Source organism: Bombus pyrosoma, linkage group LG13, assembly GCF_014825855.1.
Source record: "Bombus pyrosoma isolate SC7728 linkage group LG13, ASM1482585v1, whole genome shotgun sequence".
Lineage (NCBI taxonomy): Eukaryota > Metazoa > Arthropoda > Insecta > Hymenoptera > Apidae > Bombus > Bombus pyrosoma.
This window is the reverse complement of record NC_057782.1, coordinates 6,497,350-6,524,499: the sequence shown is the minus strand read 5'-3', so window position 1 is coordinate 6,524,499 and position 27,150 is coordinate 6,497,350. Positions and strand designations below refer to the sequence as shown.

The following is a 27,150-nucleotide window of genomic DNA, read 5'->3' as shown; positions in this document are numbered from 1 at the left end:
ATAAGCGCGGCACTCGCGCACATTTGTCCGTAAGTAGGGAAAAGAAGTGGCCGGAGACGACGTAGCGCACGACAAAAGCTAAAAAGGAGACCGGCGGCTGTCAGGAGGAAGGGCTGACGATCCACAGCAGAAGTAAGCTGCTGCTCTTTTCATCGTCCGTCTTCCTCTGTCCAGGACGCACGAATCACGTGCGCGCGCGCGACAGACAAAACGACACAGTGTGTGCGAGTAGCGTGGATCGCACAGACACTCACCTACACGAAGGAAATGTGGCGTCTCTGCCTCGGGGCTCAGGCGCCACTGTCTCCCTTCTCTCTGTCCCTCGTTTCCCTCACCAACCGCCCATTTCCCGGCGTCGATCCGCACTACTCAACCTTTTACCAACACACAACTATACCAGCTTGGCCGCATACTACGTTCTGGTACAGTGACTGCCATTAACGTAAGTGGCAGAGGCCATGTGCGCGCTCTTCATTCGCCTAAATCCATCGAGTCGCTTCGATGAGGATCCACGATGATCGATGATGAGTAAACAACGTGTCGGAGTTTTAGAATTATCGTAAATTGGTTAGGAATGATTCTACTTTGGTAGAAATTTATCTATGGCAAAATTCCTTCGTTAAAATATTCTTCGTTAAAATAGCATGGATCGATCGCCGTGAATTCATAAACAAGATATTAGAATTTCAGTATTAAACAATGAAGCAATGAATTTACTTTAAGGTAATTCTCCGTCAAGAATAAAAAATTGACCCGATTAAATTCATCTGACTCGTTCGTTCGAGATTTACGACGAACGCCGATACTTTAAAGTAACTTTACTTCGAAGTAATTCTTCGTTGAATATAAAAATTGATCGGTTTAAATCCACCTAATTGTTTCGACAAGTATCGATATACGAGCGATATACGACGATGAGCGAGCAAACTAAAAATTCTATTTTCACACGAACTTTACTTCGAAATATGTAACTGCTCGTTGAAAATAAAGATTAATCGGTCGAAAATCGGATAAATTTCAAATCCATCGAACCGTTTCTATCGAATCTAATACGAACCCGTAGAAATTCTATAATTATGTTAAAATTACGATAACTTCGTTCCAAGGAAATTCCTCGTCAAAAATAGACAAAATTTAGAGTTTCGTATATAAACTCGAAAGATTATTTTCAACCGAATATTCTCTCATGATACGTTTAAATGGATGGCCTACAAATTCGTTAGAATTCGTTATACGTTCTCTAACGATGGCTCGGGATCGACCGGAGTCAAGGAAGGTAGATCATAGATTAACGACAGCCGTTGAACGTGCGTATTGTACGCGTTCACGGTGCGTGGCTCACCGACAAGGGGCATACTATCGCAGCCGGAGGCGGGACTCGTTTAAAAACTATCTGGCGAGTGTTCTTCGGCGGGTGCCCCTGGTGCGCGCCAGCCGCGGCGGAGTCGTCCGGCTGCACGGCGTTTGCTTTTCGAGACCGAAGTGAGTCAGTCAGTCAAGCGTCGACCATCGTCGGCATCGGACGCTCGTGGAATCTTTCCAAATTTTTCTACCACACGTTTGCTCCGTAAACCATTCTTTCGTTCGTTATGAATATTTCGAAGATCGACGAAAAGATCGATCGATCGTGACCACGAGGTATTCTAATACGAAGACGATTCGATGGGGTTTGATCGTGGCTCTCGTTGATTGTGTTTTTCGCGATCGCTACACTAACACTGATCGGCAACGCGGTCCTTAACGATATCCTTACGCATCAGAGTGCATGTTATAAATTTAGAATAAAATGTTGACACGGGACTTGTTGACTCTTGCGACGATGGTGTCCAGTCTAACTGTGGTCATTGGTGCTTCCATGGATCTTGATTCGGGGGACTACGAGGTGCTCGCCGATAACGAGGGAAAATCCGATGACAACGGTAAGGTTACATTTTCAGTGCATGATTTCATGGGAAAGTCAGGGTATACGGCCTGTGCCGCGGCTCGAAACGGCCGCGTCAACGGGTACACGTGGGTGGCGCCAGACACGGGGACGAAATCAATGAGAATAGTGGAATTGACGTTCTATCGTCGGGCGAGTCGAATTTTATACGAACGACAGTTACGTAGATTCGGAGATTGTTCCGTGTTCTTTGCTAATGCCAACTGTTGTGCTTCTGCGTGTCGTTTCATTGTCTTACGATCAAAGTTTATTATTACACGTGGCCTTTGCACGTATTTTTCAATGAAAAACCATCGATCTTCGAATTGCATCGAGTGGATTCCTCGGAGGGCACGCTGTATCTTATCTGCGATCAATTCGAGCGATTTGTATCGATACACCGTACGTAATTAAACTTGCGGCATGTACTATGCTTCCGGAACGAGATGGATCGATACGAATCATTGGAAATAATTAGGGGAGAAATGTAGCAACGTTCTACAAAACATAGAGGAGAAAAGGGTAGCATTCGTGACGAGTCATTTTCCTAAACGAGGCGGCAAGGAAACTTTTCGACCGCTGCCATTCGACTTTGACACCGGAGTAATAAAAGTCGGGAAACGCCGCTCTCTAAATTAAGACCACTGAAGTCGCTGAAGTACATTAATTGGCTCGGCCTTTTCTGCATGTCCCATGACGCTTCGGGTTTGTAGAATAACCCACGAAAATTCCCAACGCTTTATCAAACTGCTTCGAAAACAAAGGGTCTCGAGGGAGTATCGTTCGAACGCGATATAGATTCGATATTAATAATCTGTGGAACAATGAAAGGCTCGATAGAGCGGGTTTTATCGTTGTCGAATGTAACCAGGGAAATAACAGAGGAGCACAGGATGCATGGTTGGAATCGTTTAAGCAAGTGTCCGGACGATAAAAAAAGAAACGCGAGATAAGAGGGAAGCAGATGCAGACGCGGTATGTCTACGTCACACAGCGCAGCTACGGTAATTGCAAAATTGTACGTTCTCCGGAACGAAAGGGAAAAAAGGTTTGCGCTGGCATGTTTTAAACTCGTCTGCCGTTTTTTCGTGCCGCTCGGCGCAATTAAGGACGCGTGCAATTTCAACGTCTTATCGATGCACGTGAGTATTCGACCAAGTAAGAGAGAGAAGAAAGAGGAGCATCCTTTTCTCTGTGACACAGACAGGACGGTCTTGTTTTCTCGAAGGAAAGGTAAAATAAAAGAGCACATGCACCGAAGAGCCAGGTATCGGGAACGATGGAACGAAGGAAGTGGAATAGGAAGGATCGCGAGAGAAATTGAGTTGGATGCGACGTCGAAATGGATGAGGAGAGAACAGACGATAGAGAACGATAGAATCGTAGGAAAAAGGGAAGCACGGTGGCTTACTATCTCGTTGTGGCCCAGCTGGAATGATTCACGATCGATCGATAGATTTACGCGATCGACTGGCGCCTACGATACGATACCGAATCCTGCGGGATCAGCCGCGACGTACGTGGCCAAGCTACACGAATTCCGGTCAAACTCGAGGCGCTTGCGAAATAATAAATATTTAAATTTTACCGTTCGTACGATACCGAGTTTAGAAAGACGATAAAGTATGTGTCGGGCGCCAGCTAGACGCGCGAATAGCAGAGTATATAATATAATGCCTATGTGCACGATAGCTTTACCTTCCGACACGCTTGTCTGCACGGTCCTCGTTTACGCAAGTATACCAGCGAGTCTCCATCCGTGCATCGTGAATCGCACGCGCATCGTGGACAACGTGGCGAGAAACGTGCTTGTTCCTTGCGTATTAACGCTTTAAGTGCGGCCACATTTTTACAAATCTTCTCCTTCGAACGCGAAACAATGACGACACCAGGTACAATACCGTTTGTCGATGCGGACAGGCACGCGAAGGTATTCCAACGTTTGTGGAAATTTGTCCTGGACACGATACGTGTGTTATAGAAAATTGTACTACACATGGTACACGTATGGGTACAAGTATTGGTAAAGTTTGAAAGAAACGCTGAAAATGTACGTGGATAAAAGTTTCAAGATATTCGTCGCAGAAATGAATTTCCCCTTAACTTGCAATTCCATGATTATCGAGATTTCTGTTTAGAAACGATCGGATTAACAGGTTGTTTCGCGAAGAACGAAATAATAAGAATAGCGTCTGTTTCGAATCGGATGCTCATGGATAATCGTTTAATTTTTGTTTAGTCTGGCAGATATAATGAAAGAGAAGAATCTCCTTATGCAACCAGACGATACAATAAATCACGGCTTATACAGATTTTGTATCGTTACGCGTTACCTAACTTCTTCTTCGTTGATTCCTCGATACTCCTACCCGACAAATCGTTCGATCAGCGTGTTTTTAATCTTCGAGTTTTCTGTTTGCACGCGTAGATCTGTTTATGCGCTCGCGAATCCTACGTACATATACAGAGAAAGAGATGGGATTCGGTTCACGGAACCATTTCGCTGACGTTATAGTTTCTCAGACACGCGGCACATCGCATTCTTCGTCCCGGGAAAAATGCCTTCTCCACTCTCCTCTTTCTCCATCTTTCTCAGTGTCTGTCTGTTTCCTGGACGCTCGACGATCGCGAAGAAGCCGTTAATCTAATGCATCCGACGAATCCGACCGTTTATCTGCAAGCTGTGTCGATCTTCTTCTTCGAGGAATAACGATCATGCAGAATTTTATATTTATAGTGCACATAGATTAGAAAGTTGCACGCAGTTTTCCCAGAATCATTAACGCTGATTAGCTTTCGCGGTGTATCAGGAAACGCTGTGGAAGCCTCCGATCGATCAAAGCGACAATGCGTGTCGCTTTAACGACTGCACCCGTGCAGAAAACGTTGTATTTGCAAGGGTTCATTAAAAATTACGTAAATAGACGGGCTTCGAGTCTCTTATCTATGCGATACAAACAAGTTACGGAATTGTGATAATTCCCAGTTCGGTTCGTGCAGCCGGTTGCATATTTATAGACTAGCGAGGTCGATTTTACGATATGACTCATTCGTTTCGAATCCCAGACGTGCAATTGTCAGTTTTATAAATGTTATCGTTTGTGTGTTGGAACGGGAATCGAGCGAGAATCGTTTGAATCGTAAATCAATTGAAATTTCGAATTTACGCAACGATGATCCTTGATTCGAGCATTAGTCCGAATGATAGAAAGAAAAAGACACTTTCGCGCGCATCGTGCATTGAAAAAATCAAATTATTGATTGACTTATAGAATATAATGAGTGGTTGAATTTGTAACAGAAAAATATATTGAAATAAATAAAGGTATAAGTATATGCTGATCCAGATTCTCATTCTTACAGTGTTACGATACAATAGAAGAAGCTACGACAGGGAGCACGTTCATATATTTATAGCAAAGGACATTACCAAAAAGTCAACCTTGTAGCTTTAGCTGAAGGCTACAAGAAACGCCAATAGAAATCTACTTATAGCTCTTTTGTTTCTAGACTCTGTAATCCAAAACATAATTTATATTCAAGGACACAATAATATGGACCTCTCCTTATTTCGAACTTTTTGTTTCGCTAAATCCTATTCTCTTCATAACAGCGGCCTTCAGGTCACGAATGTTCCAAAGTAAAGATGTAGTGTTTTTCTCGAAGTAATTACTTCAACACATTTGGAGCCAGTTATACTTGAAACTTTTATGTTACGAGTTCTAGGTTTTCATAGAATCAAGAAACTGAGAATTTTGTAAAACGTTGAATCGATCGGTTTGACTTCCGATGAACTCGAATGATACTGAAAGTCGGCGACAAATAGAAGCGAGCGTTTCAAGTACGATTCAAAATATCTTGGCTACGGTGTTTACAAAAAATATTGGCGTATCTCCCTATCTTCCAATCGAGGATATTTTTTATCTATTTGTAAATTTCGTTTCTGTAGCACCGAATTTTGCTGATCGTATGAGAATACCGCTAAACGATACGATATTTAATACATACTTCTCGACCTAATTAATCAGTATGTAAAGCTTTGTGCGGCCGTTGTACGAGGTTCCACATTGTCTCCGTGAGAAGCAAAAGAGAAACTTGTTTTATCAAGAAACTTTGGACGAGGAACCTCGCATTAAGAATTTTCTCGTAACTTTCTTTAGTATCCAACTAAGAGCAATGTTTGACACAAACATTTCATTATTCGATAGAAATTCGCGAGTAAAAACTCTATGGAAGATTCGAGGTGTTAGTTCAATGGCGGAAAAAAGTCCAGGTTGAAGAAAGAAAAGATGCAAAATGTCGGAATGGTCGCGAAGCAACTACAAACTGCTGTCTCGAACGGAGCAACCGCGTCGAAAAATGCGAGCTCATCCGCGCGCCACCGACAAACGTAACGCATGCACGCACACGCGAGTACGGCCGGTGTTTCACGTGTTCACACTCGGCCGAGTTGCAGCTGGTGTTACGTGCGCTCGTCTACACACAGACGAACACAGAACCGGCACGGTGGCGCCTGTCGGCCACACAAATGTGCATGCGTGCGTGACGAGTTTATGCCTCTTTGTCTTCTACACGTCCACGCGTACGTAAATATACGGTGTGCACAGCTTTGCACATACACGTTTACCAATACGCGTGCACGTTGCGCCGCTGTGCTCTTTCGAAGTGGTTTCGCGGGTATGGGTTCACCGTTGGTCTCGTTTCGATTTGATAAAGCGCGCAAGAACGAACGAAAATTCTTTTGGAGAAGATATTTTATCCGAAGGATAACGACGAGAAAAATGGATGATCTTTCTGTCTCGATGGGACGAGATGCCAAGAGAACTTTGCCTTTTTTCGATTTCTACGTAAAAATGTAAAGAAATCATTTTGTCTTGGGAGTAACGATGGAAAAACCGAACGATCTCGTTGGAAATTCTCGTGGCTCGTCTCGATGCAACGTAAGTTTCTAAGAGAACATTCCTAGCCTCGTCTTCCCTTTGAACGGATCGCAGACGCTTGATGGCTATCTTATGTTTCGTATCTAGAAATCTGCGAGTGGACATAGTACACGGAAGTGACGGTTGTCGCGCACAGCTTGGGATATTATTACGTGCGCTGAGTAGAGATACACAGCACACAACCACGGATAAAAGTTAAGACATTTTTCTTGGCGCCCTCGCGCTCCATACGCGCCACCCACGTATCAACTGCTATCTGCTTCCGAATCGGGGACCGGGAGTTATTTACGGCCACTTCGCTATCGCTCGAATCGAATGCTTAAATTAAATTCGATCGGGTTACGCGTTTGGCGAAATAAAGAAAAAGACAAGTCGAGTCGCGTTATTCGGCGACTCGTGAAATCGTTGAAATCGGCAGTGAAGAAGAAAAGAAAAAAGAATGAAAAGATAGCCAAGTCGATGATCGACAGGCGCGAACGGCGAGTAATTAACATCGGTTTACTAAAAAATAACGATCGATTAATTAGAATCGCCGCCCCCGCGGTGCCACCTCCATAAATCTACGAAATGTCAACGGGAAGGAGAAAGTTTATTCGCAGAACGGTAAATTACTGGCAAGCGTGCACGATAATTCATTCACCCGCTCGTTTTTTCTCCGGCTGTTCGACTCTTCCGTTATTAATTAAATGTAGAGGGACATTAATCAAAGTAATCACGTTGGATCAGTTACGCCGCGAGGTAATGGTCGTACTTTCACCGGATGGTTCGCAATCATTGTCCACTGTCTGCCACGCTCGATTCCAAGTGGATACTTTAATGACTTTAATGACTTTCGTTGCGTAGCACACGAGAGGCAACATAGAATTTCCGTTCAAAGTTTCTTGATATCGCGAATATATTGCTATCGAGCTGCTTCAGTCCGACACACGCGAAGAATACCTCTCTCTCTCTCTCTCTCTCTCTCTCTCTTTCCCTGGTTATTTTACCTCCTCGAACTTGACCTCGTTAGCCACGAATACATAATATGCAAAAATGGCGCTCGTTACGGAGACGATGTTTGCTGTCTGAGAATTTAGCTCATTCTTCAAGCTGTCGAGACTTGCACGTACGACCACACACGTGGACAAATGTGTTCGAGACGTTGAATGGATAATGGCGCCTTAATTTTTCTTATTAAGTTAAAAAGAGCAATTTGAAATATCGAAAATGAAGATCGCACGAGATACAAACGTGACATGACCAATTTTTCTCTATTTTTGTAAACGTTGATAATTTGTCGTTGATACTTTTGAAATGTCTCGAAGAATAGAAGAGATACGATGGAAAAATGAAATAGGATGAAATCGTTTATAAAATTTGTTAATTAAAATGTTTGTTCATACATGTATCATGCTCTTCTCAAATGTCATCTTCAAGCGTGAAACTGTTTTCTAATTAATTTCGTTTGAGAAAGCCTACGGATATGCGTGGGCATCGGGAAAAAAGTAGCAGCCGAGGGACAGATATAACTCGACTGCTTGAAACGCGTGTCCCGTCCTATCGAACTTGTTGTAATTCAACAATGGTACCAGTGCACCCTTACCATCCGTTGTCCGATGCACATGCGTGCGATAAATATGCGTCAAACGATACGCAGCGTGCATTACTGCGCTCGGAAATTCACACGAAGCTGTGTTATTGCAATAAGCCGGCAGAAGTTTGCAATTGAAATCAATCGTAATTTATGCGTCCGAGGAAGGAAAAGAAGGAAATCAAAAAACAAATATATATAGTCATTGCGAATGATCGCTATCTATAGTATAATATTTTATCGTGAGACGTGCATCAGGCGTGGTTAAACTTCTCACACGTCACTAGACCTGGATTGGTAATGAATATTTTTCTTCTTTTTCCTATCGGTGGCGCCAAACAGCTATAATTCTCCGTTCTTCTCATCATAAATGCAAGACATATTGCGCCTCGAGTCACTGTCTGTACCACGATTCACGGCACGGTACAGCCAAGCCTCGGGCGATACTTAAATTCAATCAAATCTTTCACAGTTTTCTATCTCTCGTTGGATTTCAAGATACCTGTGTGCAAATATCGATCCGTTCGATGATGTAACACCGATTCGATTATACTTCGGTACAGACAGCGTGTCCCGGAAGCTTTCAATCTTCTGGAAACACCATCGACCCCATTTGCCCGACACTTTTCCTTTCCCCGTGCATTCCCGATCGGCCAATACCGCTCGATACTTTTGCCACGAACTCGCATTGAAAACGCTTGATATTCCGCGAGAGTATTTCGGAATTTGATTTGTTGACGAGACGCGTCGCGCACAAAAGAATTCCTCGAGTCGGTGGCGCCTAAAGAGCCATATAATCTTCGTATCAAACGATCGAAAATGCAAGGCGGCGTTCATCGTCGAATAATATATCGTACGTAGACTACGAACATACGCGATACGCACAGCCGAGTTTACGCGTTTGTCACGCGGCCCGCATATAGCCGCGACCATTTCGTTCCCTATTTACTATCGGCTATCAATCAGAGGTGGGGAACTATGTATATTCGTGGCATTCGAATAGACGGCTGTCGGCCGGACCCGCGCGAGAGTTCGAGGCTGAGTCGCGCGCGTTATGTTAATTCGGTGCTTCGTATGCGCCATGATACCGCGTGCAGGCACGCACGCATGCGGCATGCATGCGTCCACTGCAACCGAAGATGCATCGAATTCAAATGAACGGGCTTAGCCGTTTCTGCGACCAACTGCGTTCGCTGCTTTTTCCTTCGGCTTTCACGTGTCTAATAATCGTGAAACTTTCGGAGGAATGTTTGCTACGCGAATAACGACGGGGCAATTTATCTTCCACCGTTGTCACAGCTTTCAAGTGGGTTATTCTCTGCGATGCAAATGCGATAATACAAGCGTATCGCATAGGAAACAGGAAATCTCAATGCCTGAAAATGTCCACGTTACACGGAGATCATAAAGGAAAACACGAGAAGTTACATCTTCTACTTTTTACCGCAAAGTTGCTCGATTTAGTACGTTCTCGATCAGTCTCGTATTACTTCGCAGCTGAACAGACGTCTTTTCACCATAAAACTTCGTCGACCTAAGAGCACGTTGCTATTCAGAAGTAGGGCACCTACCGTCGTCGTATAAAATTTTGCAATTGATCTAAATTACCGAGGAAACGGTTAATCGACCAGAATTTCACGATCACGATGAAAAATACGCGGCAAAGATTGACTGAAATTATTTCGCGCTAATATATTTGGTAAATTATAATAATTGTGTCATACATTAAAATTCACCTGTTTAATTACGAAGCGACGTTGAAATCAGAAAATCGACAAAATATCCTGTTTTTCTTCGTATAAAATTGCACCTTCACGTGGGGTAGTATGATGAGCATAGGTTCGTATAACGAAGAACGACTTGAGTCATTACGGTATCAGCCATCGCTCGAAGGTTAACTTAACTACCTTACCTAAAACCAGCAGCGTGTCCATTAATCGTGCAATCGGTAAATACTTTGCATTATCCAGACAGAGTCGATAAAGCGTTTTGTCTCGACCGGACGACTGCGGGTATCGTTTGTCGAGATAACGCAAATTATTCAAACGACTGAGTCACGGTAAATAACGTAATTACCTATTTTTCGTTTTAATATTAGCAGTGAACGTAAGTGTTAACCGCTCTATCCTATCCTATCGCTGTATAAATATTTGCGCGATGCATTTGTCACACATACATCTAAGATATCTCTATTTTGCACATTCCATCGGTGGTACCTACACAAAGGGAACGGGAACTCAACGAGAGTAACTCGTTCGAGGAACTGGAATTAACATTTACCATAAGCGAACCAGTTATTTCCATCCTCGGATAATGTCACGCGTTGAAGACGGATCGAAATCTCTCACTTTGCCTCGAGTCATTTCAAGCATCAAAATCACGTGTTTCCGACACTCGTACAGATCACCATTAACGGCACGCTCAGTCTTGATCAATTAGCTTAGTTGCAACCTTCCTCCTTCGGCACAAGACTTCTTGCCGCTCGTTGTCGTTCGTGACCGCGTTCGAAACGAACGCGTGGATTGCCAGTGAATCGACGAACTCTAGAAACATTCAATTTCCGCAAACCTAATTAATCGAAATCGATACCACCGAGTGTTGTCAAGTTTGAGTAGAAGTTCATTGAATTGTAAGATTTCTGGCGATGATTCTTTACCAGTGAGTTTTCACGACAAACGTGACGTTATGTTCGTCACCTGTGACCTTTCGAATGCTTATGCGTTCGTGGAAAGCTCGAAAGTAGAAAAATACACAGAACGTGCAGCGTAGAAAGTATGTAAAAGAAATGTCCAAAACATCGTTAAAATGTTTAATAAATGAAACGAATCTCCGATCGATAGAAATACGAAATTTCATAAACATCCGTCTATCAGTGTATTAGTAACTCACTAAAGTATAATATTCCATATACGCAATATCGGACGTGAAAAGGTTAATTACAGCAGATGGTTATCTTCTCTTTATCGATCAACCGATATTAAAAGCATAAAGCTGTCGCAATTCCTCTATGAAATATATTAGACGCTAAACACGCGACGCGTAAAAACGTTAAACAAGTCTTCGATGCATTTTTATCGCTGCACACAGAATGTGGTTATGCGGGATTTTTTTTTTTTATCTTGCACGCACGATTGCTATTTCCTTTTCTCGAGTTATTTGCTGCCAAATTACGCTCGATGGAGGACACGTCGCTCGTGGCTACAATTCCCTTGCACGTTATACGTATACCACTGGTTAACATTCTTTCGATCATGTATGTCGATCACGTTACATCATTAATACGCTCGGCTTGGTCTTATAAAAATTACTTCTCAATGAACTTCGTTCATATAAATGATATAATAATATCCATTCATCAAAATTTCGATTAAATTTTCATACTTTCGTCCATGCAATTTCATTCAGAATTCATAACTCAGCTTCATAGCCATTTTTCTCTTCGTCTTCTAATTGAAATCACCGTATGGACGAGCATATCTCCTTACCCTTCGTACGTAGTCATTGAGTCGTTTAAGTGTACGAATAATTTTTCTTACTGTTCTAGACTTTCAAAAGATCCGGGCAAATTTTGGCATACTCGTCGAAGCTTCTATCATATCGTATACAATCAGTATATTAATTCAATTTAATTTCAATCGATGTATAATCAATTAATAAGTCGAATAGGAGGTTGTTGAAAAAAAGAAAAAATTAAGATTAACTTGGAAGAAATACACGAGCGAAATTTCGCTCAGATAGATGACTCATATCGCCTGCAGGGATTACATTTAAATGATATAATTCGCGTTATAGGAATTTTATTACAGTATCCAATTAAGATATGGTACCTAATATTAATTAACGTATAATTATCGTAGTTATTGTAATTTATTCATAAATCGCTTCGTTTAACGCGCAGCAGGCGAAGCCACATTATTAATGGGACCTTTACTTCGTCTTAAAAGGTAGCAAAAACCGGAGCAATTATGTCCATGGTATCGAAAGGGCACCATCTTTGCTACTTAATTAATGCATTTGTTCGGGCGCCGATAATAATAGGAAAAAATGGCAGCCGTTCACTCAAGCGGACATGTAGATACGATCGGAACACGTAGGTTCCGCTTTACCGGATAATTATTCAAATTAAGCAAGCAGCTTGCTTTAGCAATTACAGAAATTACAGAGAATGGCCGGCTTCGCAAAACTTTTGATAGCCTCGTCTCAACAACTTCCCATAATGCAGTCGTCGTCGTTTTTCCAACGTATAATTAAGCTATTCCTTTTAAAGCGTAATGGCGTACGAGTTTCGGGGAGAAATAAATTTACCGAATATCATCGATAATAGTCGGTGCAATTTCGCGCAAAAATGCAAATCGTCGTCGTTTGCATACTCCAGGCAATAATCGGCGTACGATCGGGCAATTATCCCGCTGTTTGACTGTTAAATAACATTGAAGATCGTTTCTACATAGCAGCGAACGAGCGCTCTACGCATTAACTATGCTTAATAGCGTATTCCTACTCTGCTGTAATTACAATGAGCCTCTATATATAGCGGACGCCGTGACAGATTTGCAGAATCAATGTCAACGATTCCAAGGAGACGTCTCTATAAATACTTGCCTCCTCGAATCTACCTGTATGCACAGGTGGCAATACAAATCTACTTCCACGCAGTCACCCAATTGTACATCCTGATTTAACACAGGCACGAATTTATCGATCATTTGCCATTTTCGTGTCAATGGAATGTTAATTCTCAACCTCGTTACCTTCTTGGCGATTACTCCTACATCGAAACTGGCCAATCTCTCTCGGTGTCTTATCATTCTTTGAATACAGAAGAAGAAGACATTGCGTGCTACTCGCCAAAATGGATTCGCACGAATGGAGCAAAGGAGAGCGCACGCACGCGCCATTTGTCACGCGACTTGTTGCAACTGAATTTTTGCACGCTTCTTACGATTACGAATCCAATAGGCGAACGTTTCTGACGCGTAACGGAAACCGTAAAAGGAAATATACGAAGAAAACTGGTGGAAAAAAACATGATACTCGTTCTCGCTATGATAATTAAAAGGCGGAATTACATAAGTAAAAATAGTCGTGGTTGGGATAAAAAGGAAAGTCTTTTATGCTCGATACATATCTCGATCGTGTTACGTTCATCGGCAACACGTTGTCTAACAACTTCAATGACTGCTCTCTGCGGCTCTTTATACCGTGCGCTTTCAAACGAGATTTTCCGCCCTCTTCCTCGCGATGTTCAGGATTCCATGCGTTTCATGGAAACACTGCTCGTCGTGTATTCACCAAGACGTGGCGTGTAACAACCGAGGCGAAAGATTAAAAAAGGAAAGAAAACCATTGAAAAGTCCCCGTCGACTCTCCCTGAACCGCGTACACGCACGTGAGCACCTAACATACGTGCCATGTGAAACAAATTGCTCGAAGGACGGAAAGCTAGGAAACCGCGCACGAGAACGTAGAGTTATGACGATAGGCGAACCGTCGTCGTTACTTTCTTTTCTGCTTGCTAACGATTAACGCGGTAGGTAATATACCTTTGGGTCGCGGTTCCTTATTCGTTCCGACGTTCTTTTTTACTTATACAGAAAAATACTATTTCGATTTCCAAAGCTCATTTTACGTCGGATGATATCCAAACAAGGCACTGTTGCTCTTCGAACAGCGATACCTCGAGAAACCTCTTATTACAACTAAATCAACCTCGTGTTGCGGTTTACTTTGTAGATGTATAGGTGATACACACCTTAAACCATGTGTTTACGGGCTACCGACGCAATTAGACGTACGTGCAAATAGCAATTTGCTCGTGTTCTCGCAACGTTTCCCGATTGTTCCGATTGATCGCCACTCGGCCGAGATCTCGCGATACGGTTCTCTGATCATTGGCCGTAATCGTAAGAGGAACGCAACGACGCGTGTTGTTATACTACTATAAACACCGACACGTAAATACCGATGTAAAACCTGGTTATTAGACTTGAATGCAGGTGTAATTAACCGATGGGACAAATAAGGAGATGCGTTCCATGCGTAATTATTAGTGCGTCCTTAGGGGACGTAAAAACCTGTTAAAAGCTTGGCTACCACATTCCTCGGGATTTTTTATGTGACGTTACCCTAATCGACTTTTTTTACCTGCGGATTATGTTAACGTAATTGTAGACGCTCGCTCACCAGACGAGGCGCGCTTGTTGGAACGTTGAAGGTTTCACTTCCTCCTGGCTTGCGAAGAGGGAGACCTGTTCCGAACGATTGAACTGCACTTCCTTCAGGGTGGCCCACGGACTCTTTGTTCTTCTAGTAAATCATTGGATACTTGAGCGATCAGGATAAGACGTCCGGCTACTTGGGTGATCACAACTACCAACGAAAAACTTTTTTCAACGACCTGGCTTATTCTACTCCTTGAAATTGCATTTTTTCCCCATTAAAAGTGCTTCTGTTTTAAGCAACTAATGGCTGTTTTAGTTGTTTAATTGTCTAATAAATTTTATCGAAACGAATAAAAAATAGAAATGTATAAATCGTTTTATAAAAGCTTGTAAACGAAAAGATTATAAAGCTCGCAAACGAAACTTAAAAATCTGGATCAATGGAACAAAATAAATAAATAAATGAAAGTAAATATATGGAATGATGCGGAGATTACTTTGTTAAACGTACGATATTTTGACGAATTTACATGCGATTAAAGTTTCAGTCCGGTGTAAAGCGACATTTAATAACGCGATGTGTTCCATGTGAACCACGTTCCCAGTTCTCTGATAACAGATGCTTTCGACGTTATTTTAGTGAACTATCGATGTTCAACGAATTTATATTTTATATAATATTGCTCGGTGCATAGTTTGATTATGATTAATCAACGACTGTTGTATCGACACGCAAGCCAATTTCTACTAGCGATCCGTGCTATTTACTCAGCCAACGCACTTAAAGAACCATCGTTATATGTAGTCAGCGCTGTTCAATTGCACTTCAGCCGTACGCACGAGCGAACGGACGAACGAGGAAGAAAAACATAAGAGGACATTATTCCAAAGGGGCGTGACAAGCTATCGTGAGAGTGTACTTTATCCAACACCCAATGGCACGCTGTAAAATTTCGATTCAGAGCATCGGTATTCTGCAGCGTTGTAACGCGAAAATGGCACAATTTCCTTTACGGCGCACGAACAAATTTTTAACGAGCAACATCGTAAACGATACTTCTTCTACTCTCTCTGTTCTTCGTTCCACTCCAAGATCTCTCCTCAAAGTGACTCTCTGCATAACTATTCTGCTTTTCTCAGTTAAAACGATTTAGCCACCGTTTGTCCATTTTTCGAGATATCGCGCGCTGATTTCCATCATGGAAGGAGAATATGATAAATCTCGAGGGCCAAGAGTGAAAAATTAAAAGGGTAACAGCGCTCTTTACGTGAGAACGTTGGATATGGAAAAGATACTAGAAATCCAAAGGACTCGTTTCGTTTTATCGGATTACGTTTGCGTTATTCGAAAGGGGAGCGCCGGAGCAGCGATAATTAAAGGTGGTTCTTGTACCCGGCGAAACAAAACGAGCAAGTATTATCATAAAAGGTCCGCGAACCACGCATGTAATTTGGAGCAATTTGGCAATTGCATGTAATTGATGAGGATGCCTTTTACTTGACGATGCCCGCACCGCGTCCACGCAGTCGAGTTAAGTAGGGCTAATCACTGGTTTGCCTCTCTCGAAAACATCAAGAACCTGCCTTCTAGCGCCGAAATACCAACGCTTGCGTAGACCAGCACGCACACGAGCTCATGACAAGACAGTGGGTTATAGTCTAAAATACATATACCTGGCCTCTGGAATGGCAGGACCCAGAGGGACCCTCCTACTTCCCAGAAATAAGGGCCTTCAGGTCCCTATTGTTCTTGCTAATTGCCACCCCGTCCTTTGCTTGGTTCGCTGCGTTGCCTTGCCCTCTTCTTTAATGGCCAGGTACTCCGGGGATGATAGTTACTGGTCCCAACGCAAATATCAGCTTCGTACATACCCTTTGTGAAACGAAAATTAGCCGAAAGCCGGAGATACCCTTGGCCGGGGACAATTTTTTGACCCAAGTATCCGTTACAAGAGAACTGCCTGCGGCTGGAAGCTTCGATCAGTGATCTCGGACGGTTTATACCTCTTCTGTATAATTTCAGCATAGAAAGTTCACGGGAATACAGCTTTTATTTGCATCGAGTCTTACCGGCCCTTTGTCTTCGCCTCAAACGTTACAAGTCTCTCCGCGAATTTCGTGTCTCGGTTCGTCGATAGTCTGCTGCGAATTCAATTTGACTTTATTACTACTATTCGATTTACGAATCTTTATTCGGCCCATTAGGCCCCATAAATTTCTTCGTTCGCGTTCGTGATACAATCGGTGAAATTAGTACCGCCGATGGCGAGCCAGCTAACGAAACGACCAAGTAAAGCTTCGTCTTATTTAATTGACTCAAACCGATCTGCACGTACAGAGGGGCACTTCCATGTCCGAAGATCGTATCGTCGATTTACATGGTGATTTAAAGTCTCGCGTCCACGGTAGAGTTACCTTCGTGGTAATTTAATTTTCTTGTACACTTGTCTCCTAATCGACCAACAGATCCACAATGTACACCGAAATGGAACGATTTGTTATGTATATTCGCGATTATATTTACACCTCTTATAAAATGATGATAATTACTTGCACACGACACGCGTGGCTGTCAGTTTTACTACGACTACGCCTGTACAGATATCGATCAACGACAATCAATTGCTTATATCGTACATTCCAATCATTCGTTACCAATCATCCTGTACCAAATTTATTGCAAACAAAGGTCCTAGCAATTTTCCTCGTCTGCCAAAAAATAATCTTCGTAGATTTTTACGAGAGCCAGCATCGATCGAGGTTTATGAAAGTTTTAGGAAATCGTCCAAGCAGCTTCAAAACAAAGACGTAAACCTCGTGTAATTCGCATTTCCTTTACTATCTCTGAAAATCATCTGGTTATATCGGGGTAGCGACCGAGAATTGAAAAAATAACAATTTTATCGTTCCGCTTGTCTCTTAAATTGCCTTGACCTAATACCGGTCTGATCTGGTCGACGAAAGAAAGGCAGGGAAACTTTTCGACTTTCAAAGAGACGTAAAGTTTCGTCGAAGAAGATTACGACACCTGAGAAAGCGGACACTCGTGAAATTGATTTGGCTCGTGTCACCGTCGATAAAGAACTTAAGCAGCCCTTTCTTCCATTCGACGCGGAATCCGGTCCCGGCTCGCTTCTCCATGGTAGGAAGCGAAGGACTTCTCAACACCACGAAAAGCAAAAGTTTTATTGAGCTCCGGGTTCCTGACCAGTCGTCCGCCTGAGAAAAGAGGAAGGGAGAAGAACCGGCCTATTATGCGGGTGCACTTGTCGTGCATTCGGCGAACCGCTTTGCATCGTTGCCCCTGCCCACAGAAATTGCTTCACCCCGTTACTCCCCATTGTATTATATGGCTGTTTCGCGTAACCTTGTAATACTCTTGTACTCTGTACTCGACGAAATATGTTCTGTACAGCATTGTGATTTTAATCTGTTTGTATATCTACGAAAAATATTTCAAGATCATTAACCGAGACAGCATTCCAATCAGACCCGAGACGCAGAGTTGCTTGGTAAGAAAATTAATTTCATTCTTAATATCGGACATAAAAAACTGCTAAGGATATCTTTGTTTCTCTCTCTCTCTCTCTCTCTCTCTCTCTCTCTCTCTCTCTCTCTCTCACGACGTGAAATCTCCTCGAGAGGAGAAAAAGTTTAATCGGTACCTTGTTCTTGGCCAGTCATCCTTCTTAAAAAGGAAAAAAGTAGAAGGTCAAACCCATTAAACGGATGCACAGTTGTCTTTTGAGATTATATATAACGCTGCCATGGCATGCGCGTACCTTGATGATCCAGGACCATCCAGCGTGGTCAAAATATCCACGCAGCTGCAATAAAACCTATCGTAGACCTCCTGGAGAGAGACACGGGGCCGTCTTTAGTTGCAAGTCAATGAAGAGTCAACTAAATTCGGTGCGGTATCCGGCCCCGTTTAATGGGCACCATTAGTTACAGCTTTTATCGGTTATCCACTGTCCTGATCCCGCCAGTATTCTCATAGTTAAAATCTCCGTGAAAGAAACATCCATATACTTTAACTTAACGACCCAATTAGATGATTTCTACTAATCGCTACTAATCTCAACGATTAGCATATCTGTCGTCTGTATTGAAGCATAGCTTCATGAAAATCTTTCATATTGTTTTATTTCAAATACCAATTCGAAAATTCCTGTCAAACGTACAGCGACTAACCACAGTATTCGAATACCTATAAAAACCATTTGTATGTGTTATAAATACGAAATATTTTAAAACTTTGCTGATAACCAACTTCACTGAGATCCAAACATGGTGATCAATTTATCCTGAACATTAATTTCTTAGCGTTTTATAGTAATAATTTACGGTAAATACCTTATAGCTCTTATATCTATATGCAATTTCAGATTGGTTTCAAATTTTTCCAAAATAAGCATGGCAATCGTGTCTCGTTACAGTGATAACGAAGTTATATAAAATGTTTTATATAACGCACGGAAAAATATATATATATATTTTCTATGATAGATGTTGAAATACTCTCGCGTGCCGCTATAAATCCCACTAATTGAGAAACCATCGTGGAAGAGTTTCAACTGTTGCTGCAAAGGTATCCACCGATGGGAGATATCGATAGAAGCCAATAAAAGGTGTACCAAATTTGTTCAGTATCCGATCCCATTCATCGCGGATCGCTGCTTAACCTTCTTCCTGTGCATCGATCCGACGACCTGCGTATTCGAATACCACGAAGACAGCGTGCCAGCTCGACGAAAGTTCTCACGAATCTTTCGAGGAACTCTCCGAGGACCGGTCCCTCTGTTCTCGTCCTCCTTCTTTCCTTTACTTTCTCCATCCTCCTCCTTTCCTTCCTCTTCTTCTTCTCTTCAGTGACCACTCCTTTCGGCGTCGATGAGGAACCTTTCGTTCCCGAGGACCTTTTTGTTTTCGCATAACTCTGTAGGTTCATAGCCCACTCGCGGTCAGGGTACGAACAGGTGTCCCGCGGTGGATCGCAGGACGTGACTCGTTTCACCAACCTTTCTTCTTTCTTTCCTTTTGTTTCTTGTCATTTTAAAAACCGTTTATAATTCCCACCGCTACCTTAATACTCCCGCCGCTCGTTCCAGCCATTTCTGGCCTGGATCGCGTGTCCTCCAATCTGTCGATCCTTGCAGCGAATTATCGTCGAGACGTGGATGGAAGCGAGTTAGGTAATAACTGTTACACGTGTTACGGCACATAGTAGAAGGGAAAAGAGATTCTTACGCGAGGAAGAAACGCTGATTTTTTATCCTTTCGATCCGACATCGTTTAACCCTTCGATGATGTAAGAGAACGACGAAGAATTCAGGATGATTGGACTTAGAAAATCGACGCATTAACGATATTGCAAATTTATGCATAAACGTCTCGAAACTTCGAAGGTGTCTTTCTTTGTTAATTTGGCAGTGAAACTGCGATACAAAAATTCGAGAAACCCGGTATAGTTAAGCATTGTGAACATTTACGATCAAATTTATTTCTGGCTGACTTTTGTGCAACTACTACTTTTGTGTTTCGTACTCGAATTTTACGTTAACTACATGCTATACCGATGTCAAGTCAAAAAGTTAGCTGCTACGGGACTATCGAACATTTGTAGGAATTTTCTATGTCGCTTTGAATAGATTTTAAATAGGTTCGGTGACCGCAGAGATCGTTTCGAATTCCGCAGCATCTTGGCATGTTAGCAGTGAAAGATCGTTCGTTCGACAGGTCCGGTAGACCTGCTGCCGATGAGACACGCACAAAAGATGATGTGTACCATTGCCAAGATTGAGAAACGATGAAACGACCCCTTTTCTCGCGAGCCATTCGTCTTCCATGCACGCGAACCCATACACGGTCACCGGGAGTTGTAATCTTTGCTGTATCGTAATCCCTGATAGTTATCTTGATGTCTGTTCTTTTCTCTTTCCCGTAGCAACAATGATCCCGTAGCGTAATGATAACTTTCTTCCGCCATGGCAGAAGCAACACGAATTCGTAGCCGCGGGTGTGCTCCTGTGAAATTCAACGCTGCTATGGTGACATTCGGCCACCAACGCGCTTTATGTCCCAGTAGAATACTAATTGCGGCAATTTAGAACGATGGACGTTACTAATTAGAAATTAAGATAACCGAGTCACACCGTGTTTAACAATTACCTCATAACGCGGTTACCGGAATGAACAATTGAGAACAGCGATAAACTTTCTCTCGTCACGCTTTCGTTAGAGTAACACCCGATCAGGTGAGAAAGAAACAAAAATCAAAATACGAATCTTACCATGTCCTTCTTGCTAAAAATATCCTATCTAGCATTCTTTAAATTATAATTAAATCGAACGAAGAAAAAGGACAATGATCGTACAAAGAAAACGGTAAAACTTCCACGGTTTCCTGTAGTAGCAGATAGAATGTTTTAGCTAAGCAGAACGAGAGAATTTTGTGAAATTAATCACGCGTGTGTCCTTTTCCTCGTCGACTGAACAGAGATCGCGAATTACCTGTATTCGATAGTATACCACCAACGAAGCAAAATAAATCCCAGCATGATTAAATCGAAACGAATAGAGCTGATAATTAATCGGCGTTACCCGACAACGGTCACTAATTGCCATTACATAACAAATGGACGTTGTTGCTATTAATTAGAAAATCCAATATTCATAGTCATCGACGATTCAGTTCACCTTGTAATTGGTCAAGTAATGGCATTAGCGTAGCCGCGGCTCGTCTCCTCTTAAACGTCCTCTGCAACGAAATAAAATCTAGTAGATTTAAATAAATGTGCGCGTATACGAGGGACGTTGTTACGCAATGTACGTGCATTACGGATACACTTGAGGGAACCGAGAGAAACTCATTAGTTTCATCATTCCCGGCGGTGGTGTACATTCAGCCACGACGCAACCCGTGCATGTATGTACATGGGTCGTCGCTCTTCTAATTGCATATACAACGGGGCTCGTTCAAATCAAGTTTCCGTCGAGCACGGCTTTCTATCCTCGGGCATGTTGCACGAGTCGTTTGGATAAACCCTTCGTAGAGCGCTTTTAGCGACTCGTTATCGACGCGAGTATCGATTATCTTTTTGCTCGTTGAATTCCACGTCGATCGAGCCGGGCTTTGCCCAGCGAGCTTCTTATTGCCGAGTGAAATTCTAACGAAGCCTAATGAGAAAATAGTTTCAAAAAACATTGCGTTTACGTACGTTGAAATTTATGAACATATTTTGTGCATATTATGCAAGACGTTTTGAGAATTCATTAACGACCCGACTGTCACGATCGTACACGAGTTTTGTCCATTACATCGATAAGCCATAATTCACTGCGACCGTATTTAACGCTTTTCGCACGTTTAAAGTGGCCATTTATGTCGTTGGTGAGATTTTACCCGATACAGATTTACAGTAAAGATCTTACAACTTCTATAGGTATAGATTTTCAGATTCGTTTAAAATTCTTGCCGCTATAATCGTAACAGTTCCGTTACGGTACTAATGAAATTTCAAAATGTTTCATCCAACGCATACAATATGAAATGAGAAATATATAGGAAATCGGAATAACGCGTGTCTGATGTTTCGCGAGTTAATTGGCGAAAAGTATTCGATTAATTAGCTAACTTTTACACGAATGAGCAACAGGGTGAGATGCGATGTAGTTGGAATTCGTCTACATAAATGAATATTTAATCCCAGATAAAGAGCAAATGAAATGAACCCTCGAGCCTGTTGTTGTAGTTTTAACAAATAAACAAGCTTATCTGAGAGTTACAAGTAACCAGCACGTGTATCTCGTTAGATATATCCGATGTCCCGGCCGACTACACATATCTAACGTCAGTATGTTAAAGGTTAAGTATCATCGAAAGCGTATTCCCGTAGTGTGCGTCGCTGGAAGCTTTTATCGAAAGATACGGATACGAAGAATTCGCCAATCATGCCCGAAGAAATCGGACAGTTTTACGAGCGCAAAACACACAGAGGAGAACGTTCGTCAAGCATTTCAGACCTGTCTACCTTTTTGCCCGCGGCATCGCAACGTATATTTTTTCTCCCCTTTCCTCCCGTGATCTTTATTCAATTCGCAACACACACGCGCGCATTTGCATAAATTACGGATTATAACGTCGTTAAATCGAGGCAATCTGTCGAATGTGGGACGAATTTTGCAATACTTTGCTTTTGACCACGTGTCTCACATTTTTAATCGTTAGTTCCAACCAATTTGAGCGAATGTTTCGCGCACTTGATAAGAAATGCCTGAACACTCGTACTGTGCGTATCGAGAAATTGTTATGAGGATAATGCAGTAAAAGAAATCGAAGGAGAACATCGATTCACGTGCTTCTCGAACCTGTAATCGTTTAGCAACCGATGAAAAAATGTAAAAAAAAGAAATACGAGCAACATGGGCAGAGAATGAGGGAGACAGGGGGTAGAGCCCGTCGGGAAATAATTAATATGCCATGGACGCATAACGAACGACCCCGCGAAGCAGTCTGTTTGTTTTCGGACGGGTCTTCTTCGGCTCCAGGCATGTCGGCCGTATCTCTCTTTTGCCCGGGCCTTCTCGACCTCCCGCTGCTTCCCTCGTTCCCTTTTTATTTTAAACGCACACGAAGCCCTTCTCCCCAGCTTCTTCTGTCTCTCCTCCCTTCTCCCCTTTCTCTACAGAGTAGATACAGTTCTCTCTAGTTTCCTCCTAACCACGTTCCGCGGCTCCGATGAAAAAAGAAAGGCGTGTTGTATACCTTTCTGGAGAAACTTCAAACTACCTCGCTGAACCGTAACGTAAGATAAAATATAGACGTCGTATCGGACGTTACATCATCGGAGGATACTTTTTGAGGAAAAGTACTTACGTTATAATTGACTCAGAGAACGGAATCTTCGTAAAAGTTTCGAACGGCCGAGTGGTTCGTATGAAGAACCCTTCGATGAACGAGGACTCTTTGCGTACGATCGAAACTGGTCGCAAGAAGTTTACGTAATCTGGAGAATTACGAAGAGAAGTTTTCCTGAAACCCTCTTACGGCTCTTACGAGTCTCCGGTGGCTTTGTCGCTCTAAAGGCTCGTGAGAGCCGCCGACCGACCGACCGACCGAGCAGCGGCACAACAACGCAACGGTGCACACAACGAGAGGCCGCATGCCTCTCTCCATATATTCTCTCCACTTTAATCTTTCTTTTGTGACTCGGCTGTTTTAGCGTTTTTTATTCGCCGATCAGGCGGGCCTCGTGGACGCGACAGAGATGAAGATGCGCGATGAGAGAGGAGAAAACGAGAAAGACGAGAAACGAGAAAGAAAGACGAACGGAGAGAAAGAGAGACGGCAGACAGAGGCAGGGCATCGTTGCAAGCTTATTAGCAAGAAGTCGGAGAAAGAGGGGAACGTAAGAAGTTTCGTCGAGGGAGAAAGGATCGTTTAACGCAGGGAAAGACGCAGGGAGGATTCGAGGGGTAGACGAAGTAATATCGCGAATAAAGATGGTCTCGCATTACCATAATAAACAAGTTTGCTGCGGCTAATCGTTACAAAACCAAAGTTCTTTGTTCCACCGACAAAAGGGTCTGACTGACACGCTTCGTGATATCGAAGTTTCGCATCGATCGATCTGTTGCGTCGCTTTGTTTCTCGATGACAGAAGACAAAAAGAAGGTTGCCGCGATATCGCCTTGAGAGTTTCATGAGAATAGTCGAGAGGCAACGTTCAATCATGCTAATGAATTATTTCGTTAAACCGTAGCTCGTTGCAGTGAAATCCACATGGCAGCTTGTGCAGCAAAATAAATTATTCCGTTGGCCGAAGGAAACGCGAAGGGAGAGGCTGAGAGAAGAGTAAACGGGCGAGAGTAAAGTCACGGATAAAGATGGCTTCGCATTATCATAATAAACAGGCGGTACGATGGTTAGTCACTGCGAACTGCTCCGTGTCTCTTTGTTTATTTCATACGGCCCTCATTAACACACCGCGGAGAGAACTCTACTCTCTCTCTGTGTAATGTATATTTACGCTATGTCAAGCACGGTCCCAGTGTTGTATCGAGCCTGTTTCTCGCCGTGGATTTCTTCCAGACCCCCCGGTTGTAGTCTCTTCGAGCAAAACATCTCAAACATTACTCTCTATCAAAATTTGTTGTCCTTCTACCATTTATTTTAAGAAATTTATTTGGCAAATACGTTAGCGAGATATACGCTGTACTCGTAGATATACATCGTATGCCGATTCGCATTTTGTCGAATGATGTATGTACTAAGATATTTTATACGAGCCTATATAAAATTATAAGTCACATCGACGAACGAAGGAGGGCTTGGTAGCCGGCAGGTAAACGAAAGTAAGCTCTTTGTATACCTGTTGCAACGAGCAGGGTATAATCTTTTATGACTTTCAGTCGGGTACTCATTAAGGGAGGCCGCCGAGTATATCAACGCAGTTATGCTTAAGATGCTTGAACGTGAAAATGCTTAACGATAGTGGAATTATATCGCTCGAATTGTCTTATCCACTATACAAGCTTATAAATAAAGATGAAATGTAATCAATTAGTAGAACGTACAGTATATCGCTTGACTAGTATATACATTCGTTGATAGAATCGTGTTATATCCGAGATGTTGGAGACAAGTACAAGGGAATCTAGCGTATGTAAAGACGAACCGTAATATTGCATCATTAATCAGAATGAATCATCTATTATCAATCAAGGCTATTATTATCAAAAACAGCATGAAAAACGAAAGACGTCTTGTTCGCTTTATCGCACTTTCGGTATTATTCCAGTTGAGAAGAATGTTCTCTGACCTCAAACTTCTCTCCCTCTGTCCGACAATTTCCAGCGTAGCACTGGAGATAATTTATATTGCTGATCTCGTAATAGTATTCCTGTTTCATTGCCGTGATTCTCTCAAATTATAAACTTGATGTCCTCGCATGCGATTCTTTTCACCGGACCTTTTTAATCTTGTTAAATCTTTCGATTTGAATTCCGCTGGTAATAACAAAAATTAATTAATCTCAATATTTTTTTCATTCGCAGACTCGCCAAACGTCCGAGAAGTGAGGTGTTATTGCAATCAACCGGAATGTGTGCCTCAAGGATACATGTGCCGTGGCAGGGGCTGCTTTTATCCATCATTATTAAGAGCAGAACATAGCGCCTACAGTGGCTGCCTCGATGAGAGCTCCAAAGAACAGCAATGTCCTACGGGATACCTCTGTTGCGAACAAGATCTCTGTAACCACGTGGATAGCCCAGCCATGAGAAACAGGCTCAACAAGACTCTTCAAGGTTGAATGAATGTTCTCATTGCAAGATCATTAAAATTGCGTGAACTTAACTCGACGCGATGCCATCAGGAGTGGCGTTTTCGCATTTCTCTATAATGCTATTTTCGTACGCGCCTCGGCGTTTATTTTGCAACGAATTTTTTTTTATACAAGTCACGTTCCGTTCGTTTTGTATCGATAGAGCGAGATAACACAATATCATTTCCTTTTAACTCGATTATTCAAATTTATTTCTCGTACATTGCAAAAATCCTTGAGTTCAATGATTTCCACTTGTTCGATAAATATGTGTTAAGATATATGTCTATATGTAGAAAGAGAGAGAGAGAGAGAGAGAGAGAGAGAGAGAGAGAGAGAGAGGAAGAGAATTTTACGAAGCCTCGAACCGGTGATTTAAAACAATGGCGAAAGTCGAAGGTTGTGTGAATTTATGAATAATGAAACGTTTTGCATAATTTATTTCAAACAGCTAGGTATGTAACGAAAGACTTTTTATTGTTAACAGTACTGGTGAGTGACCAACGACCTTTTCTCAGTCCGGTGCAGCCGACCAATCACGGAGGTCAGGCGACAGATGGATGGTTCAGGACTGCCACAATCGCTGTACCGATTTGCGGTCTAATCGTTCTACTGATACTGGCCAGTCTTGCCACTAAATTGCTTCAGCCTGTGCCGACGCAAAGCGACAAACTCGGATCACATCAAATGCCCGATAATGGACCACCGTTATTAGGATCACCGAAAGTGCCTCTCGTTTAATAATCTCGCAATCCCAAAGACGTTCGATAAAGTGTTCTAGCGGATAGACATTAGTAAGACTAACTAGAAAGCTAGCGGGCTTGTATAGCTCCACTTGGCTGTGAATTTTGTGAAAAAAGCGACTGCTATAAATTATAACATTGCGTGTTGTGCATCGATAGCTGCAATTCCTTTGAACGACGATCCTGTGAATGATCGTCGTACGATTGAAGAGTGAGAAAAGGTCAATAAAACAGGGCCTTTGTACATGACGTTAATTAAAAGCAAAAAAAAAAGAAAGAAAAAAAATGATACGCATGATAACGCCTTTATTGTAGCATTGTAAATAGATTATGTATTTTGTATCATATATTAAATGATATTCGCTTATTTAGGCGGCGTACAAATTGTAATTGTAATCGCGTTTTACGATATCGTCGAACTTCGAATGTTAAAGACGGGTTTAGACAGAAGACCATAGTAATGTTACAATATAATCTCAAGGGATACA

General features: G+C 42.4%; 1 protein-coding gene across 1 annotated transcript; it reads left to right on the top strand.

Annotated features, from left to right (window-relative positions):
- Positions 1-1,491: 1,491 nt before the first annotated feature.
- Positions 1,492-26,923, top strand: LOC122574148 (BMP and activin membrane-bound inhibitor homolog). The gene is made up of 3 exons (XM_043741374.1): positions 1,492-1,919; positions 25,651-25,902; positions 26,407-26,923. Exons 1-3 carry the CDS (start codon positions 1,787-1,789, stop codon positions 26,658-26,660), a joined length of 639 nt encoding a protein of 212 aa, XP_043597309.1. The 5' UTR covers positions 1,492-1,786; the 3' UTR covers positions 26,661-26,923.
- The last annotated feature ends 227 nt before the right edge of the window (positions 26,924-27,150 follow it).